A 21,734-nucleotide genomic window follows, 5' to 3' on the forward strand; every position below is an offset into this window, starting at 1 on the left:
TATTGCTTTATGACCGCTAGAGGAACCCATAATGATGTCACGTGACCAAACACACCCTAAAGGTCAAAGGTAAAAGCCATAAACCTGTCAAAGCATGACCTGTCAAGAGAAAAGTAAATTTTCTTTTTTTTTTTTCCAGACACATAGAACGCACAGAGAGTGCAAGAGGAGAGGAAAGGGGAGAATGAGAGCAGATGAAAAGAAAAAAATGGGTATTGGCAATGTAATTTTAGAGTTCTAGTTTATGCTACGTGATCACGGAGAAGCAAAAGTAATTAAAAAAGCAAAAGAAAAGAAAAACAAAAGCAGAAAAAGAAAGAAAAAGCCATGTTATGCTTTTAGGATCATGGAAACATTTTCCATCAGTACAGTTTATCAAAGGTAAAGGCAGAATAAGGGGAGCAAAACATAAGCATCGACAATGTAATTTAGTGATTCCAGTTTGTGCCATGTTGTGATATTGAGGTCACAGAAAAGTTGAACATCGATGGAAAGTTTGTCAACAGTGAGGGTGACCTTTCTTCCTTTCTCCTGGTGTTGTTTTCGGATTGGTAGCAGTTTTTTCACCGATGAGTTATTTGCCGCGGCTCTGACAAGATGAAGTTGGATACCACTGTATGGCGACGATATGAAAATGCAAATAAATACAACAAAAAATGACGCAGATCAGGGATGAAAGCATGTAATAATAATTCACATCTGCAATGTGATGTCACAAAAAAGGGCTTAATTAGTTCACTACAAAAATATATTCCAGGCAGATACTAAAATATCCAGCATTTTGAAACAAAGTACTCAAATGTTTTTGTACAACCTAGTCAGCCCCACTTAGAACAGACCCAAAAGGTACAAATCGAGTCACAAATTTACGGTGGCTGGGAAATGCAAAACAATATAACAAATTCTGAAACACTTTTGCATTTCAGAAATCAAATTAACAAATGTTGAAACAAATTTACATTTTAGAAAACGAAGTAAAAGCTGAAACACTTTTATATTTCGGAAAACAAATTAACAAATGTCAAAACAAATTCACATTTTAGAAAACAAATGATCAAAACTCAAAACAAATTTACATTTTAGAAAACAAATTAACTAAAGCGGAAACACTTTTACATTTCTAAAATCAAATTAACAAAACACGAAACAAAATTACATTTCAGAAAACAAATTAACAAAAGCCAAAACACTTTTACATTTCATAAAACAAATTAATAAGACACGAAACAAATTAACAAAAGCCAAAGCATATTTTAAGTGACACAAACTGGAAAGGGAATGTACCATATCACAGATTGACGCATTGGAATCCCACGCCCTTTCTTGGCAAGACGCTCCCCGCTTCAACATGATTGGTTCTTGCATCGTGGGGAGGGTAGGCTATGCATATGTGTTTGTCATGGTTAGTTTTAGGACTAGGGCTGGGGCTAAAGTAGTTTAGGATGTGTTAAGGTTAGGATTATGGCGGGTTAGGGTTAAGGCTGGGCCACATCGAACGACGCTGCCGAAACCGACGGAACTATGGCGCAGTGTGCGTGGTTTGGCAACTGCTTCCATGAGTGGCTGATCGGTCAAGAGATATTGGGGATCGGTCCGCCATTGGTTTTGCCGTGATTCAAACTTTTAATATCAGTTTCACTGCGTTTCAACGTCGCAGTTTACATTCAATCAAAATGAACAGTTGCTTTCCTTCACTGTGACAATACTTTTCCGCGTTTGCGAGTCGTCGCGTCGCCTCGGCTCAAGCCATATAAATAGTATGTAAAGCATAAAATTTTGTCTAGGGTGTCCATATAAACAATAGCTCAATGTGTGGGGGTGCGTCGGCAACGCTTATTTTTATGCGATGGTCCGGTCCAGTTGGATTCGACCCCGTTACACAGTGTTGGCAGTCTTTAGGGTTAACGACATTTATAATTACGCCGCCACAGTTAAGTCTCATATTTCTTTTACTGTCTGGAAGCAGCAGGGCGTGTTCTACCGGGATACAACAGCCAATCATAGTGCAGCGGCGCGTGTCCTGGAGCCAGTAATATTGGAGCAGGGCGTTTCCTTCCAGGAAAATGCATGGGATTCGTAATAATGCATGTGAGAATCTTACACATCAATCTGTGATATGGTATGTTCCCTTTCCAGTTTGTGTCACTTGTAATTTGTTTCGGCTTTTGTTAATTTGTTTTCTGAAATGTAAATTTGTTTCAACTTTTGTGAAATTGTTTTCTGAAATGTAAGTGTCTCACAATTTGGTCTATTGTTTTGCACTTCCCAGCCACCATATGTATTGAATATATTATAAAAGATTTCAGTACAATATCTTAAAAATCACATTCATGAATTACAATATACATTGCTAGAATTGAATGTTTTACATAAAAGCACAAAATCCCAAACCCAATAGAAAGTTCTTGCCTCCTCCAGGTCCAACACTGCTAACTGCATTAGAGTTGTGTCATTGTGACATTTGACAAAGTTTGCACCAAGTGGTCAGGAGTAGAGTGTTAGTGTACATGCACAGTGGTACTATTTAAGTCACTGATAATATTCCTCCCCCTAAAACATTCATGGAAGTGGAGATCCATGAAGTGCACGACTATAATTTCCTTGTCAAATGACATCAGTTCAACCTATAAACTAGATTAAGGAAATGAAAAACGAGGAATGATATATATATTTTTTAAAACATAAAAATTATAACAAGGTCCTGTATGTGAAATCTTAAAACTTGACCAGTACCTCAACAAATTAATGCATTTTAAGGTAACATATACTAGCTGCCATTGATTAAGGCTTTCCTATTTAAAGGAGATTATATGCATTCTTTTTTACAGTTTAAAACTGTTCCCAGATGAAATCAGCCTATTTTGAGGGGGGTAGTCCTGTCTCATGCAAATGTATTTATTTATTTAACCTTTATCAGATTCTCATTGGCAATGCCGACCTGGCAGCAGACATCAGAGTAAAACAAAGCAACTGAGCCACTTTATCACCATAAAATTACATTTTAAACAGGCTTGAAAGGGATTTAAATAAAAAGGCATCACATGACTAACAAGGCCAATGTAAGACAATGGAAATTTAAATTTTCTCTGTGATATACTGTGGCATTTGAGTTGCAAAAAAACAAAAAACAAAGATAGCACTGACTAAAATGGCTCTGTCTTTTTATGATTATCAGTCACAGGTGGTGGTGCTCCTTCTTCAACTTTTGTCGTCAACATAAGTGAGGCCTCTGTTGAACTGGTACTCTCAGCACATGCTACTCCAGAACACTAGGGTATGACATTAGAAGGGGAGCTGAGAATCTTTGGGTAGATCAGTCACAGAGGCAAATGTGTTGGTTCTGAAAGCCAAAGGTGATTGCTGGTACAGGATTTCCATGTTTTTTGCTGAGTGTATGTTCAATCATCTGTGGATCGATAGAAAAAAAAAAAAGTCAGACCATTTCTTTATAGGTTTTTAGTGCACGTAGTTGGATCTTTATTGATGTTACACATGATGGCAGCAGAAAACTACAAAGACATTTTGGCTGCCAATTAAAGACGTAGGCAAACAGAATGAATATAATGACCCCATAGACACTGCCAGCAACAAATGAGTTAATCAAGGTCAGACCTTGAAGATTTTAGACTAGTGCACATATTTTAACTGATAAAAAGAAACAAACATCAGACAGATGTAAGAATTTAGATTATTCTTGTGCACACTGGAAAACGGAAGTAGCTTAGATGTTAGGGTTCAAAGCATCTTGGTCAACATAAATTTTGCAGAATATATGCAAACACCAATTCCAATGAAGTTGGGAAATTGTGTAAAATGTAAATAAACCCGAATTTTCAAATCCTTCTGAATATACATTAAATTGAATAAACTACAAAGACAATATATTTAATGTTCAAACTGATGAATGTTATTGTTTTGTTTTTTTCATTTGATGCCTGCAATGCATTCCAAAAAAGCTGGCACGGGAGAACAAAAGACTGTAGAAGTTGAGGAATGCTCAAAAAACACCTGTTTGGAACATTGCACAGGTGAGCAGGTTAATTGGAAACAGGATTGGGTATAAAAGGAGCATCCCCGAAAGGCTCAGTTGTTTACAAGCAAGGATGGAGTGAGGTTCACCACTTTGTCAACTACTGCCTGAGCAAATAGTCCAGAAGTTCAAGAATGTTTCTGAACTTACGATTGCAAGCATTTAGGGATATCATCATCTTCGCTCCATAATATCATTAATAGATTCAGAGAATATGAAGAAATCTCTGGACGTAAGCAGCAAGGCCGAAAACCAACATTGAAGGCCCGTGAGCTTCGTTCCCTCAGGTAGGACTGCAATAAAAACCGGCATCATAGTGTACAAGATATTCCCACGTGGGCTAAGGAACACTTCAGAAACACAGTTTGTCGCTACATTTACAAATGCCAGTCAAAACTCTACCATGCAAAGTGAAAGTCATATCAAAGACACCCACAAATGCCGCCGGCTTCTTTGGGACCAAACTCATCTGTAATGAGTGGAAAAGTGTGCTGTCTGACGAGTCCACATTTCAAATTGTTTTTGGAAATCATTGACGGCGTGTCTTCTGAACCAGCGCAAAGTTCAAAAGCCAGCATCTGTGATGGTATGGGGGTATGTTTGTGCCCATGGCATGGGTAACTTGCACATCTTTGAAGGCACCATTAATGCTGAATTTACATCAGGTTTTGGAGCACTGTATGCTGCCATCAAAGGAACGTTTTTTTCAGTAACGCCCCTGCATATTTCAGCATGATAATGCCAAGCCACATTCTGCGTGTGTTACAACAGCGTGGCTTTGTAGTACAAAGGTGTGAGTACTAAACTGGTCTGCCAGCAGTCCAAATTAAACCTCTCTCCCATTGAAAATGTGTAGTGCATTAAGAAGTACAAAATACGACAACGGAGACTGAAGTTGTACGTCAAGCAAGAATGGGGGAAAAAATTGCCCCTACAAAGCTTCAACAATTAGTGTCCTCAGTTCCCAAATGCTACTGAGTGTTGTTAAAAGGAAAGGTGCTATAACACAGTGGTAAACATCCCCCTGTCCCGGCTTGTCAAAATGAGTGAATATTTGATTTAAAAAAAACAAAACTGTTAATTAGTTTGAACATTAAATATCATGTCTTTGTATTGTACTCAATTAAATATAGGTTGAAAAGGATTTGCAAATCCTTGTATTCTGTTTTTATTTTCAGGTGTGTGTGTGTGTGTGTGTATATATATATATATATATATATATATATATATATATATATTATATATATATATATATATATATATATATATATATATACACACACACACACATATATATATATAGCCAAAAGCATTCGGTCACCTGCCTTGACTCACATAAATTTACTGTAAGTGACATCCCATTCCTAATCCACAGCTTCAACTCTTCTGTTTATGGGATTTTAATTTTTTTTTTACCATTCTTCGGGATTCCCATTTGTGAGGTCACACACTGATGTTGGATGAGAACGCCTGGCTCTCTGTCTCCGCTCTAATTCATCCCAAAGGTGTTCTGTCGAGTTGAGGTTAGGACTCTGTGCAGGCCAGTCAAATTCATCCTCCCCAGACTCTGTCATCCATGTCTTTATGGACCTTGCTTTGTGCACTGGTGCACAGTCATGTTGGAAGAGGAAGGGGCCAGCTCCAAACTGTTCCCACAAAGTTGGGAGCATGGAATTTTTCAAAATCTCTTGGAATGCTGAAGCATTCAAAGTTCCTTTCACTGGAAATAAGGGGCCAAGCCCAGCTCTTGAAAAACAACCCCACACCATAATCCTCCTTCCACCTAACTTTACAATCTTTCTCTTGGCAACCGCCAAATCCAGACTCGTCCATCAAATTGGCAGATGAAGAAGCGTTATTCATCACTCCAGAAAACACATTCAGAGAATATTGCTCTCGAGTCCAATTGTGGCGTGCTTTACAGCCCTGCACCATACGCTTTGCATTGCACTTAGCGTTGTATGGCTTGGATGCACCTGCTCGGCCATGGAAACCCATCGCATTAAACTCTCTGCGCTCTGTTCTTGAGTTAATCTGATGGCCACATGGTAGTTTGGAGGTCTGTAACGACTGACTTGGCAAAAAGTTGCCGACCTCTTCGCACTATGCGCCTCAGCATCCGCTGGCCCCGCTCCATCAGTTTACATGGGAGTTTCTGTCGTTCCCCAATGCTTTCAAGTTCTTATAATACAGCTGACAGTCGACTGTCGACTATTTAGTAGCGAGGAAATGTCACGACTGGACTTGTTGCACAGGTGGTATCCTATCACAGTTCCACGCTGGAATTCACTGAGCTCCTGAGAGCGACCCATTCTTTCACAAACCTCTGTAAAACCAGTCTACATGCCTAGCTTTTTTATTTTCTACACCCGTGGCCCTGGAAGTGATTCCACCTGGTTCCGATTATTTGGATGTGTGAGTGAATACCTTTGGCAATACAGTGTGTGTGTGTGTGGTGTAACAATTTATTTTAGCAACGATTCAATTTGTGGTAGCCAATTCAATTCGAGGACAATATTGGTTCATTCAGAACTATACGATGCGAAACGATTCAGTAGCTGGAAATCGATTCAGTAACTTTTTATCCAAAAATTCATCCAGTGTGACTGTGACATAAAAATACCTGCATACTGGACAGTGCAGTTAAAATTGCTGTTCTTTCTTGTAAGGGAATCAGGTAAAATTAATAATTATTACATATAAAGACTCTCCTGATTTACTTGTATTGCTTAACAATAAAACAAAAGGGAAAACAGCAACTCATTGTTATTAATCTTATTTCAGGAATGATTTTACTTGTTCGGCTATTTTTTTCATCGAAAAGAGATGTTAAATTGGTGTTACACAACTGGGAGCCTTGGAAACAGCCTCCAGTAATTGACATTGTCGCTCGTTCTCGTCTTCTGTGCCACAAATTAGCAGCTAGTGAGCGAAACTAAGCCTGCAAGCTTGAAAGGCTTCGATATGCATTGGGAGTGTGGCGGTTCAGACACCAACCTTAATACTTTCTCACATGCTACCGCCTCATCAGTCATCGACCAGGCAGTCTTAAACATCAATAAAGGTGCTTAAAAAGCAACACACACACACATACGGTGGTGTCTCATCCAATCACTAAGGGCACTACAGAAAGGAGTGACTACCTGTGGAGTGTAAAAAAGGACACGACCATGAGACGAAGAAGAAAGTAGTGTTGTGCTAACTGCTGTGTGCTACCTAAACAATAAAGAGATGTAAAAGGAAAACAAGGATTATTCTTGGAAATTCAACACAGACCCCTCCAGTAAAAAAGTGTGCCATGCGTAAATCCAATGTGCTATTTCCTAGTATCGATTGATTACTTTTTAAAATGATTTAAAGCAATATATATTCATTCGTAAGGCTAACTTGCCGAGCACAGATGTATCCAGTCGGATATTAGGAGTATAAATCGATACATTGATATAATGAATGAATCGTTACACCACTAAACAAAAACAAATTCCAAACTCATCCACTAAATTGTCTGCTGATAATGTGTCTTTTGCATTGATTGTAGAGATATTTTCCAATACTTTTCTTTCATAAAGAACATTAACATTGTTTTTTGTATAAAACTTGGGACAGCAATGTACCTGGGTATCAGAACTGAGATCCTCTTCGTAAGTAATGGGAATTAGTGTTACAGCTAAACTTGGTCTCCTTCTAGTGACTTTTGGATCTCCTGTAGCACTTCTGCAAGGAAACAATATATATATATGAATCAGTCAGTCATATTAGGAAACAAGTTGCTTCAATATTTTCAATCATTTTATAAAATGTATGCAAGGGTAACTTTTTTTTCGGACAGTAAAAGTTCCTAATCTGCTCAAGGTGTCTTCCGATTATAGAAGAAACCTGCTTACATACAGGAGAAGAAGCACGTATGAAGCCATTATGGCGTGAATGAATCTACAGTGCGATACATAAAGAAAGAGGAAGCAAACATCCGCAAAACTGCTTCAATAACCTTCAATAAGGAAGCGAAACGTGTAGTAACTCCGCGTAATAAGAGAATTGTGAAAATGGAAGCTGCATTGGCATTTTGGATTGCTGATTGCAGGGAAAAGACTGAGTTTAGACACTAATATTATCAGGACAAAATTACTGTATAATAAATGTTAACTACTGTATAAGGTTTTATAATTAAAGATTGAAGTAAATACGTGCACTGTTGTAATTTTGTCTCAAATATGTAAAGTATAAATACTCTTATATCCTATATATAAACATATATATATATCTTATATCCTATATATATATATATATATATATATATATATATATATAAACACACACACACACACATACACACCCTTTCCAAAAAAATGTAATATCATGGAAAAGTTTATTTATTTATTTATTTCCATAATTCCATTCAAAAAGTAGAACTTGCATAGATTATATATTCAAGGCCCACAATTTAAACAATTTCAAGTATTTATTTGGTTTTTTTTACATAATTTGGGCTTCTAGCTCATAAAACCCACATATTCAGGAATTCAAAAAATTAGAATACTGTGAAGAAATTACCATTTATTTTTGTTGAAAAAAAAGAAAAAAAAGAAATTAGGGTCACATTAAATCAATCAAAATATGGTACTTTCAAAACAATGTTAATCTTCAATACTTGGTTGGGAATCCCTTTGCTTTAATCACTGCCTCAATGGGCCGTAACATTGAGGCAATCAGCCTTGTGGCATTGCCTGGGAGTTATGGAAGCCCAGATTTCAGAATCAGAATCTGAATCAGAATCACCTTTATTTGCCAAGTATGTCAAAAACACACGAGGAATTATTCTCCGGTAGTTGGAGCCGCTCTAGTATGACAACGTACAGGCAATTGACAGAGAATACTTTTGAGACATAAAGACATTGAAAAAAAGAGTCACTGAGCAATAAAAGGTTATTGGTAATCTGGTAATTCTCTTGTCAACTCTTGTCATAGTTCTGGTAGTGGGCAAGTCCTCAAGGGTGGGTCGGGGGGTACCGACAATCTTTTTAGGAGTTTTGATTGTCCGTTGAAGTCGGAGTTTGTCCTTTTTTGTAGCAGCACCAAACCAGACTGTGTTGGATGAACATAGGACTGATTCAATGTGTAGAACTGCCTCAACAGCTCCTGTGGCAAGTCGTGCTTCCTCAGAAGCCGCAGGAAGTACATGCTCTGCTGGGCCTTTTTGAGGATGGTGTTGATATTGAACTCCCACTTCAGATCCTGAGAGACTATAATTCCCAGGAACTTGAAGGTCTCGACAGTTGACACAGGGCAGTTGGATACCATGAGGGGCAGCTGTGGCAAATGATGCCTCCTGAAGTCAGCAATCATCTCTACAGTCTTGAGCGTGTTCAGTTCCAGGTTGTGTCGCCACAGCTCTAGCAGCTCCACTTCCTTGATGCTTGCGGTTAGTTCTTCTTTGTTTTTGGGTCTAGTGCCCCTCATTTTCCTCTTGATAATACCCCACAGATTCTCAACGTGGTTTAGATCCGGCAAGTTGGCCGGTGACTCAAGCACTGTGATGGCATGGGCATCAAAGCCGGTTTTGGTGCTTCTGGCGGTATAGGCAGGGCCAGGTCCTGCTGGAAGATGAAATCTGCATCTCCATACAGATCCTCAGCAGAAGGAATCATGAAGTCCTCTAAAACATTCTGGTAGACTGTTGCGGTGACCTTGGATTTAAGAAAGCAGTTTACCGACACCTGCACTGGACATTGCACCCCCAAATCATGACTGACTGTGGATATTTCACACTGGACCATAAGCAGCTTGGGTTCTGTTCTTCACCAGTCTTCCTCCAAACCTTGGACCACTGGCCAACAGTCCAGTCCTTCTTCTCCTTGGCCCAGTTGAGACGCCTCCTACGCTGGCTCACGCTCAGAAGTTACCATTGAGCAGAATGAGTGTGAAAGTGTGGTCTGAGAGAAGTGACGTCGGCGGTCCATGTGAGGCCGCCAAAGCTAGCAGACGCGGCTATTGGAGTAAGTTATCACACACGGCGCTCGGTGTGAAGATGAGGGAACATATCCATATTTAAGGCGGGGCTGACGTGGATTTATTTATTATTTATTATTATTATTTATATTGAGAGTAAGCCATTTTAAACGAAAAAGAAAAACTTTCTGTACTGAGACGCGGTAGCTAAAATGCAGAAGTCAAAACATGCCCGCGTCCTCTCTTTCCAGTTCAATAGATAGTTTTCAAATAATCAAATTGGACTTCTCATTTGTTGGACTATAATTTTGGAATACTACAAGGAGTGAAACAAATCGAATTCATTCAATCATCGCTTGTTTCCGCTGTCACGAATAACGAGCGCGGAAAAATACCCCAAGTCTGAGCACTAATGATAATTATTTTCATTGATCATTCATTCATCTACCGTTCCACTTATCCTCACTAGGGTCACGGGCGTGCTGGAGCCTATCCCAGCAAACTTCTGGCGAGAGGCGCGGTACACCCTGAACTGGTCACCAGCCAATCGTAGGGCACATAGAAAAAAATAACCATTCACACTCACATTCACACCTACGGCAATTTAGAGTATTCAATTAACCTACCACGCATGTTTTTGGGATGTGTGAGGAAACAGGTGTACCCGGACAAAACCCACGCAGGCACGGGGAGAACATGGAAACTCCACACAGGTGGGGCCGGGATTTGAACCCCGGTCCCCAGAACTGTGAGGCAGATGTGCTAACCAGTCGTCCACCGTTCCACCGATAATTATTTTCTCTTTGATAATTTATTTACTCTTTTTTTTCTGCAATCATATTTCAGTTTATGTGTGTTGCCATGACAATGTAATCCCCGTTGCTGGTTTAGAACAAATAGGCACTATTAACAGTGGTTGTCTTTCTTCACCAATCAGATGTCATATTCACTACTCTCACATCACTCTTCGCCTTCGTTGCATTGTCTCCCTCACAGGTCTCTCTTACCGTATGCTCCAGTTTTCCATTCTCTGATTGGTTGAATTTCCCATCCTCTGACCGGTTTCATCGTTGTCCTGCAGCTAACTGAATGGGATTAATTGAGGTTTGTGGAGGTGCCAAGTCAGACGAATTTCAGACATGATTAAAAATTCATTTTCAAAGCGGACTTTTCAACAAAAACTGGACGTGAGGACAGGGCAGCTGGTTTGTTTGACTCGGAAAGGACTTTATTTACTTCACCTCTAGAGCAGCAATAACTTGCTTGTTGTGACTGCTAGCTACAGGTAGCTCTGACGACAACAACTCTGGGGAGCAAATGATGATGGAATTTGTCGACAATACGCATCTTTGGTGAGTAAGATGTATTTTATCTAAAGTTTTTATGCTTTTGGCATGTTAATAGAAGTTACAACTGATATAATGTAGTGTAGATGTTTTTAATTTTTGGGGAGGTGATGCTGGAAGATAAAAGTTTAACTATGTGTTTTTTTGCTTTAGTAATATTGTTATACATCAGGGGGCACCCACATTAATGAAACTGAGAGCTACTTCTTGGGTACTGATTAATGCGGAGGGTTACCATTTTGATACACACTTCTGAAATAACAAAAATGCTGACATTACTTTTGTTATTATTATGTTGTTATTAATAATTAATGATCATTTATGTAAAGACACTGATCAGTTCAATTATTTCTCACAATAATTAGGAAACAGATAAATACCAAGATGCAACACTTTATTTCTATAAATCTCTGCCAGTGTTTACATTTTCAAATGAACACTTCTGCAAGATCTATAGAAAATCACAATGTCCCATCAGTGGGGAGCAACTTCCAGAACAGGTCCACGGGCACCATGTTGGTAACCCCTGGTATACAGTACATCCTCAAATATGCTTAAATGCGTCTGTCTGTCTCTCTCTCTCTCATGTGGGTTATATACACATACACACACACATTTATATATGCACATGTATAATATACAACCCCAATTCTAATGAAGTTGGGACGTTGTGTTAAACAAATAAAAACAGAATACAATGGTTTCCAAATCATGTTCAACCTATATTTAATTGAATACACTACAAAGACAAGACATTTAATGTTCAAAATGATAAACTTGATTGTTTTTAGCAAATAATCATTAACTTAGAATTTTATGGCTGCAACATGTTCCAAAAAAGCTGGGATATGGTCATGTTTACCACTGTGTTACATCACCTTTTCTTTTAACAACATTCAATAAACGTTTGGACTGAGGATACTAATTGTTGAAGCTTTGTAGGTGGAATTCTTTCCCATTCTTGCTCGATGTACAGCTTTAGCTGTTCAACAGTTCGGGGTCTCCGTTGTCATATTTTGCACTTCCTTATGCGCCACACATTTTCAATGGGAGACTGCAGGCAGGCCAGTCGAGTACCCACACTCTTTCACTACGAAGCCACACTGTTGTAACACCTGCAGAATGTGGTTTGGCATTGTCTTGCTGAAATAAGCAGGGGCGTCCATTAAAAAGACATTGGTTAGATGGCAGCATATGTTTCTCCAAAACCTGTTTGTGTCATGGGTGTGTGTTCTGGTTGTTGTTTCCCCCCCGTCTTGTACACAGCTGCTCCTGAGAGCATCTTCCCCACCTGTGCCTCATTTACCCTAATTACCCCATGCATTTAACCTTGTGTCTCATTCTTTCTAGTCGCCAGTTCGTTGTACCTTTTCGTCGCGTTCCAGCATTCCTTGTTTCCACGTTACAGACACAGTAAGACTAGACCCTGTTCCGATTATCGACCTCGCGTTTTTGCCTCACGTTTTTGGATACTGTTGCCTTTTTCTGGATTGCCTGCCTGTGTACCGACCTCTGCCCGTATATTAAAACTCTCTTTTTGAAACTGTCCATTTGTTTTGGAGTCGTGCATTTTTCGGTCCTATCCTCTGTTCCGTTCATGACAGTATGTACCTTTCAGCATGAATGGTTCTCTGAACCTTTTGATGATATTATGGCCCGTAGATGATGAAATCCCTAAATTCCTTGCAATTGTACGTTGAGGAACATTGTCCTTAAACTGTTAGACTATTCTCTCACGCACTTGTTCACAAAGAGGTGAACCTCGACCCATCTTTGCTTGTGAATGACTGAGCAATTCAGGGAAGCTCCTTTTATACCCAATCATGGCACCCACCTGTTCCCACTTAGCCTGTCACCTGTGGGATGTTCCAAACAGGTGTTTGATGAGCATTCCTCAACTTTCTCAGTCTTTTTTGCCAGCTGTCCCAGCTTTTTTGGAACGTGTTGCAGCCATAAAATTCTAAGTTAATGATTATTTGCTAAAAATAATAAAGTTTATCAGTTTGAACATTAAATATCTTGTCTTAATATATATATCTTTCAATTAAATATAGGTTGAACATGATGATGATTTTAAATATATGTTAAACATGATTTGCAAATCATTGTATTCTGTTTTTATTTGTTTAACCCAACGTCCCAACTTCATTGGAATTGGGGTTGTACATATATAGGGTGATTGAAAAGTAACTCCCTATTTTGAAAGACTTATAATTTATTCATATGTAGTCATATGTTTCAATTTTTTTTTGTGTATGTTCCATGATGTAAGGAGCGAGTCTATTCTACCAAACCAACGACTGTGGAAGAACTTGAAGGGCGAATACGAGAAGTTATGACTTCCATCCAACAAGAGTTCCTTGTGAAATCAGTTAATGTGGTTCCCAGGCGGCTTGAGAAACTGGTGGCTAATGCTGGCACCCATATCGAATTTTAAATAAAACTCCATGCAATACACTTTCTTCTCATGTTCATTTCTTGTGAGAATTACAGTTCGGACACCCTGCGGAGGAAACTCATTTCGGCCGCTTGTATCCAGGATCGCGTTCTTTCAGTCACGACCCACAGCTCGTGACCATAGGTGAGGGTAGGAACGTAGATCGACCGATAAATCGAGAGCTTCGCCTTTCGGCTTAGCTCCTTCTTTACCACAACGGATTGATACAAAGTCCGAATCACTGCAGACGCTGCACCGATCCGCCTGTCGATCTCCCGTTCCATTCTTCCCTCGCTTGTGAACAAGATACTTGAACTTCAAGATACTTGAACTCCTCCACTTGGGGCAGGATCTCATCCCCGACCTGGAGAGGGCACGCCACCCTTTTCCGACTGAGGACCATGGTCCACCAACGGGTTCGGGGATTGCCGAGATGACAGGCACCGACCACCTTGTGGCCACAGCTCCGGTTGGCCGCCTCAGCAATGGAGGCACGGAACATGGTCCACTCAGACTCGATGTACCCCGCCTCCCTCGGAACATGAGCAAAGTTCTGTCGGAGGTGGGAGTTGAAACTCCTTCTGACAGGGGATTCCGCCAGACGTTCCCAGCAGACCCTCACAATACGTTTGGGCCTGCCACATCGGACCGGCATCTTCCCCCACCATCGGAGCCAACTCACCCCCAGGTGGTGATCAGTTGACAGCTCCGCCCCTCTCTTCACCCGAGTGTCCAAGACATGCGGCCGCAAGTCCGATGACACAACCACAAAGTCGATCATCGAACATGCGACCTAGGGTGTCCTGGTGCCAAGTGCACGTGTGGACACCCTTATGCTTGAACATGGTGTTCGTTATGGACAATCCGTGATGAGCACAGAAGTCCAATAACAGAACACCGCTCGGGTTCTGATCGGGGGGGCCATTCCACCCAATCACGCCCTTCCAGGTCTCACTGTCATTGCCCACGTGAGCATTGAAGTCCCCCAGCAGAACGACGGAGTCCCCAGCGCTCTCCAGCACCCACTCCAAGGACTCCAAAAATGGTGGGTACTCTGAACTGGTGTTTGGTGCATAGGCACAAACAACAGTCAGGACCCGTCCCCCCACCCCAAAGGCTCCATCTTGTGATCGGATCGGTGAACTGTTATCATTTTTTTAAACTCACTGATTGGCCCCAAAACTCCTGATCATGTAAAGCCGAGTTCTTACAGGTGTTTAGACACTATAAAAAGCATCCCACCGCACCACTCATCAGTAGCACTGCCTTGCTCATTTCCCACATCCTGTCCTCCCCTTTTCCGTCCTCTCTCATCTATGTTAGTTGATGCATGTCTCCCCCCATCCACAAATAAGAACACAATTTGACTGTTGTAACATTACTTGCGGTCAAGGAGAGGGTGTATTTCAAACTCCCCTGCTGCACAGCAAAACTGTTCCAGGACAGATCGATTAGAAATAAATAAAACAAATAATAAATAAATAACACTTCAACAGACGTGCACATCTTTCTTTTTCTGGTAAAAATGGTCATTTGAAAGGCCAAAACGTTCCAAGTACCCTTAGCAAACAGTATTTTGTACATAAGGCCATAACATTTTTAACATTCACAGAGAGAAAATGCTATGTACAGTTTTCAGCATAGGGTCTAGTGATTGTCTTCTGCACAGCCAGGGCAAAAGACTGTAGATACCATATCCGGTCTGTGACATCAGCAATGTGTGCAGTAACGCCAACAATAATTTGTATGACTTTTTTTTTCTTTTTTGCCTTTTTTAACCTGTCCTGTTCAGCTGCATGGCCATGCATAATGGTGGATCTGTATGCCTTTTATGCTGGAATAGTTTTGCTGCGCAACAGGGGAGTTTGAAATACTTCCTCTGCTTATTTTTATTTTTTTTTAATCATTCTGATGTTTATTGAAAATGCAGCTGGACAGAAGAAGGTTTTAGGGGATAGACCGAGGGACAGAATGGACAAGGTGAATGGTGGTGCGAACCACAGTAGAACAATAGAAAGAGAGTCTAGATATTTGAGTACAAGTAACATTGCAATGTTAAATCGTTCCTGACTTCAGCGAGCCCTTCCCCCTGGCAGACTCAGTCAGGGGGACGTCAGCCACTCCCCAGGACCCAGGTAGGTCCCCCAGCCCAACCAAAGCGTCTCGATCAGTCTCAAAGGGAGGGGCAAGGGTACCGAACCATCAATAATACCCGGGACAGTCACAAGTCAATGTTGACCCACAACCTTCACCCCCACCTAGGCCAACCAGTTCCCCAAACGATCTGCGAATGTATGTGGTGCATTAAAAAGCCGCGGGGGAAGGCATGTCGAGCCAGAGAGGAGGCCGGAGTGCCGGAATACCTCTCTGAGTGTCTTTCCCAGCCCGACACTGCACCCTATCCACTGTATGATGCATAAAACTGGAGGACCGGCCGGGTTGAGAAGGGGGGCGACCGAACCAGAGACCAGCACAGATGTCCCAGGACGTCTGCCTCATCATGCCTCGCGCCAGCCCCCTCGGCGACCCTGAATGAGATGTGAATGTGCCCAATGTGCGAAATATGTAGCGTGTGAGTAATAGAAATGTGCAGTGTGTGTGAAGTAAGAGACTAGATCGGCTGTAAGACCCCAGAGAAAAGGGGGGCAGCCCCTCCCCACCCTACAAGAGCCAGAGCAATTCACTTTGTGAGTGAATTTGTGATTTTCTCTGATGTTGACTTACTAGTTTTAGTCCTGAACTCGTACCATGACCGTTAGCACTAATAGCTCCGGCTGTTATTGTGCTTGCTCCGACATACTTTGCATTTAGATGGCACCGGAGGGTTGAAGGGCTCCGATGGTACACAAATTTCTTTTTGGATAATCTGCACAAAACCACGCTTTTATCATGGCATCCAGTGGGTAGTTTTTTGTTTGTTTTTTTTAAATTAAATTTGCCTCCCAACAGTCCTTTATCCGATTTCTCCATTGTATTATCCGTTAGCCACATTGAGATATGGTTAGCCAAGCTCAGTGTAATCGATGTACCAGGAAATCGTGCACTGACAGACAAAGCTTCAGCGTTTGTTAGGACAGCAAACTGTGATTAAAATTGCGTCAACATTTTTCATGCACTATTTTTTTAAATGTATTCATCGTGATTGTAGCGGGCACGCCATTAATAGATGACACCCAGCACCCCAGTCTCGGGCTACCGCCGCTCTCCCCACAAGGTAGACGACCACGGAGTGGCGAGATTCAACTTCGCATACAGACGCTAAGTGAATTACAAGCCAGGAGCATCAAAGTGAGACACAGATATCTGATTTTGCACGCCGACGCTAAGTGAATTACCAGCACCAGGAGCATCAAAGTGGAGACAAAAGACACCTAGTTTTGCACTAGAACGCTAAATTAATTTACTTCCACCACCAGCCAGCCCAGAGAGCCTCACCAAGAAAGGCTTCTCGCCCTGCTGTCTACCGTGCCACTTGCCAGGACAATGGACGGGGCATTTTTATTTAACCCGTCCGTATACGCTACATATTGGTGCAACCCGCGCGAGGAGATGCCAATTTTTCTCCAAACCCAAACACGCAAAACTCACGATATTTTGCAATAAACATAGCCACGGCAGCCGCCATCTTGGCAGGGTCAGGTTTAAGCACGTTAAGCACGTCACCTGTCGCCGAGCAACTGAAAACACCCGAGATCCCGGCTAACTGGCCGCATCAACTCACAATCACTATAAAGGGCGTCTATTAATTTAAAACCCTCCGTTTTCGCTCGTTTTCTTTTTTTTTTTGCTTTTTTTTTTTTTTTTTTTTTAAACGCAGACGCTGCGATTGTGTTTTAAAGCTTTATGCCTGGTATTTTAGACCAGCTTTGAGATTTACAACGTGAGACTATAACAAGCAATAGCGGTATTGCTACAGCAATACCGCTATCTTCCGGCAGCAAACGCCATTACACCTTTTGACGATTTAAACTGACAACCGCTTACAGTAACTACAGTTACTTAACAGATCCCTTGTACAAAGTGGAGTTTAGTAATTAATTGCTTGTCTGTTTTTAATCACTTTGGGTTTTCATTTTTCTCTCTCTTTTTTTTTAAACCTGATTTGATTTAAATTTTTTCCCAAAACGTTTTTTGAAAAAAACTTTTTGGGAGAATTTTTTAAATATATATATATATATTTTGAATTGTTTTTAACATTTTCTTTGAATCGTTTCTTGTTTTGTTTAGATGTTTTTTCCCTTTGCCTAAAGCCCACGCCATTACTAGCCATACAAGCAATTAATTCACAAGCCTAATTATAAGTACATTTGACTTTGAGTTCAATAAAACCTAGTCCTAAATTGCTTCACAAATTGAATTGACTTGCAGTGATAGCCATCACCCACAGTCAAATCAAGTTGCTTAACCAAATTATAACTAAATTAAATTTATTTATAAAAACTAAATAAATTAATTGGTTAGCTTAGTTTCAAATTTAGTCAACAAGCTGATTCGCTTCACCAAGTGCCCTTGGCAACTATTTTAAATCAACAATTAAATTGCCAACTCTCACGCAGCAATTTTTAATTTGATCAAATACATTTTGTGGGGATAGCTTGACGCCGTCAACACTTTTGTGCTACTCGATCAACCCTCACACCATAATTTGCGAACGCCATTAAATTGTTTCACGAGGAATTACATCGCCTATATTGTGCCTCTATTCCAAAACTTGACGCGCTCCTCAAATGAGCCCACATTACAAACGATTTAGTTGCGAACCTTATACAGCCACTGCACACGCATACCCACTGCACACGATCATGGCGGAACTTTCAGAAAGTCCCAGTCAATATGACAATCTTGCCACACTGGAAGAGCTCGTCAGCAATTTAACTAGGGACCTTGTCCCGGGCTACACAGTCTGTCAAAAATGCTGGCCTTGAAGTCCTCAATTTATGAGTGACGCCGAGCACAAAACCTTAAAAGATAAAGGTCTCTCTCGAACGCTTTGTTTGCCTGGTACTGAACTTAGTGTCCCAACTCAAATGGAGCGACCGCAAGGACACTCTGGTGAAACGCAGACTGGAGGCTTAACAGCATAAACAAGTCCAGTTAACTGCACAATTGAAAGACACCACCGCGCGCTTAAACTTGCTGAAGCCCGTCTCCTTGACGTTGAAATGCAATGCGATGATGCGGAGGCTCGGATAGCCGACCTCACTGCTGCAGCTGAGGCTGCACAGTTGCCGTCTAAAGACAGCGGCGAATTAAACTATGATGATGATAAACCAACCCAAGCCCCTATCTCGAGCGAACTAACTTCCGTAGGTCATCATAACCAGCTACAAGATGCTTATGCCGAAATTGCCCACTTAAACGCTAAATTGGTAGAATTAGCCGACCGACCATCTCATGACAAAGTTATGAATTATGGGCCGAAAATCAGCGAGCAACTCTTCTGCTGCGGCAAGCTGCCGGTGACATCCAGCGGCTAACCGAACGCACCGAAACGCTCAAGGCAGAAAGTTCCAAAGAGATGGAACAGTCCTACGAGCTCAAGACACAGATGGCAGTGCGGGAGACGGAGCTGTCCTGCCTCCAACAACAGCTCCGGGACCAAGAGGATGAGTTACCCCATGTCAGGCGTGAGCGACAATTAGCTCGACAGCTGCCCGTCGACTCTCAAACTGCTACAGACAGCCTGGGCCCCTACCTCGCCAGAAGTGTCACAGAGCCCTACAAAACATCTCCAACCTTTGGCCCGAAACCCACCTTCAGGGGGCGCCGTGCACCTTTTTGACTCACCCCGACTCTCCCTCCACCCAGCGCCGCTCCAGGTATCACTCTAAGAGACTTCGACAAAGTTGCATGCAACATTCCGAGGTTCGAACCTAAGCCAAACGGGTCGTACGACACAGCCTTTAGAGACCTCAAATTTCACCTGAAACGATTCACTTCTGCTACTACGGACGACAGACTGTACCTTATCAGTTACATCTAGCCGAGAAGTAGCTTAGCTTAATTGAACGACAACAGTCTCATGTGCTGGCCAATTACCAGGCCCTCTGCCAAGCGTTGTCTCAAGAATTTGATGACCCAGAGGCCGCAACCAGCTTATCTGCAGACCTCACAGTTAAACAGGGGAGACTTGAGACCCCCCAAGCTTATTATTGATGGTTGCGTAAAGCGTACTTTGGAAATTTAAATGAGCCGAATATGGAAGAAGACAACAATTTTAAAACACTGTCGAAAACCTCCACCCTAACACCAGCCCCCAGGTGAGTGTAGCACCGTGCCCGCGCACACTGTCCAGTACCCAACTGCGTGAACTGGTCGCCAAAGGTTTCGCGAAACAAAAACACCCTCCCTCTAAAGCACAAGACCCAGGCGTCTTCTTCACGAACGAACAACCGCAGATGGAATTACAGGGCGCTGCTTGCAACACGTGTGTGACTGACACACAACGTTCTGGCGATGTCAAACCCGACAATCAACAGAAGTCGTTTAACCCATACAACCAATCTCGGCCCGCGTACAACAACCGTCCTCGTAACCAACAATGTCAATCCAATGATAAATCAAAATTATGGAATGACCGCAACTCTAATTTGTGCCAAACTTACATGTCGAAACAGGATACACACAACGAGCAGCCTAAATCTGACTCGTCCAACCGAGACCCGAAAACGACAAGTGACAACTGGGAAAAGGGCTCCCGAACCAACAACTCCCAAACGGAATTTGGCGCCGTGGCAGAAGAATTACTTGAGGTGCTTCGCAGCCTGTCCAAAGACAAAAAGCGGGACCCATCGTTATGACTAGGCTTGACTGAGTCGAAGAGGGCCACAGAGGACGCAATAGGTCAACCAGGTAACCTCCGTTGATCCCCTAATGACCTGCCAAGTGCCTCCGTGACCCCGGCCGACTCCTCGATGACCTCACCTCGCCATAACCTTAGCGGACCACTGTGTGACGACCAATCCCTAAACCCCTCTCATGCCGTCTTATCGTCCGACTATACCCAGGCGAGGCCCCTGACTTGCGTGACATCACGCTACTAAATAACGTTCTGCCATTCCGACAGCTTTTGGGTGAACTAACCTCTAAAGGTACGTCCCGAAAGTTCTATTTACCCGTTACGCTTGAGCATGAACTTGTCCAAGAAGCTCTGATTGACCCCGCAGCAGACATCACTGTTATGTCCCATGCTGTGTTCAATCAACTTCTGACATTGCTACAAAGCAGTGGCCGCGACCTTCAACTGCACTAACTATCCGTGCATTTTCAGTGACTAATACCGAGCTAAACACCGTAACTATGCTCCATTGGACAATTGGCCCCATGACATTAGTCCACCCGGTCTATGTGTCTCCAATTGAAACCGTTCCCCTGCTCATCGGCCAAGACCTGCTCTGCCGGTTCGAGCCACTAATCGATTACAAAAATCTTCAGCTGTGGGCGAAGGTGGAACAGGCATTACACCACCAACTCAGGAACTGACCTCAGACCGGTGCCTGGGGTTGGCCCAATCAGAGGATGGCGACCTGGCAGGCCACACTCCTTCAAGTAACGACACCCCCATTGACGACACCACCGAGTCCCCTGTAGCCAGCTCGCCACCGCTGAACTGACTTAGTTCTCTGCCATCTTGTCCAACCACTGCACGAAGATTGCTACGGCCCCAATGTTACTGGTGGAATTAATTTGTATGACTGCCCAACAGACAACGTCATCCTGGCCTTGTGGGCTGACAAATTGGCAATCTCTCAGACACTGTTTGACAACCTACGACTTAAGCATCCTGACCTTCAGTTAATGCTGAAAACATCTCGCTTTCCCGTTAACACCGTGCCACCGTCTGCTGTCACTGCAGTGGGTGTATGTGCCCTAAACCTGCAATGGAACCATAGCTCGCTAACTCACTGCTTCCTAGTAGTCCCCAAGTTGCCGCATAAAGCTTATGTTGGTGCGGATGTACTTGTCCGACTGGCCG

The 21,734-nt window shown here is 42.2% G+C and overlaps 1 protein-coding gene across 6 annotated transcripts in view; it reads right to left on the reverse strand.

Moving 5' to 3' along the window:
* Positions 1 to 666: 666 nt before the first annotated feature.
* The window catches only part of llgl2 (LLGL scribble cell polarity complex component 2), a 142,317-nt gene continuing 121,249 nt past the window's right edge, over positions 667 to 21,734 (reverse strand). For 5 of the 6 annotated variants that reach the window (XR_009767205.1, XR_009767203.1, XR_009767204.1 and 2 more), the window contains 2 exons: positions 7,645 to 7,744; positions 667 to 3,406 (listed from right to left, as the gene is read on the reverse strand). Coding sequence is in view for 1 of the 6 variants with exons in the window: in XM_061663883.1 (XP_061519867.1) it covers positions 3,399 to 3,406 (8 nt within the window). In the remaining 5 variants the exon portion in view is untranslated. The remainder of the gene's footprint in view (positions 3,407 to 7,644; positions 7,745 to 21,734) is intronic. The other variant, XM_061663883.1, reaches the window with a different exon arrangement.

Source organism: Phycodurus eques, chromosome 19 (genome assembly GCF_024500275.1).
Source record: "Phycodurus eques isolate BA_2022a chromosome 19, UOR_Pequ_1.1, whole genome shotgun sequence".
Taxonomy (NCBI): Eukaryota; Metazoa; Chordata; class Actinopteri; order Syngnathiformes; family Syngnathidae; genus Phycodurus; species Phycodurus eques.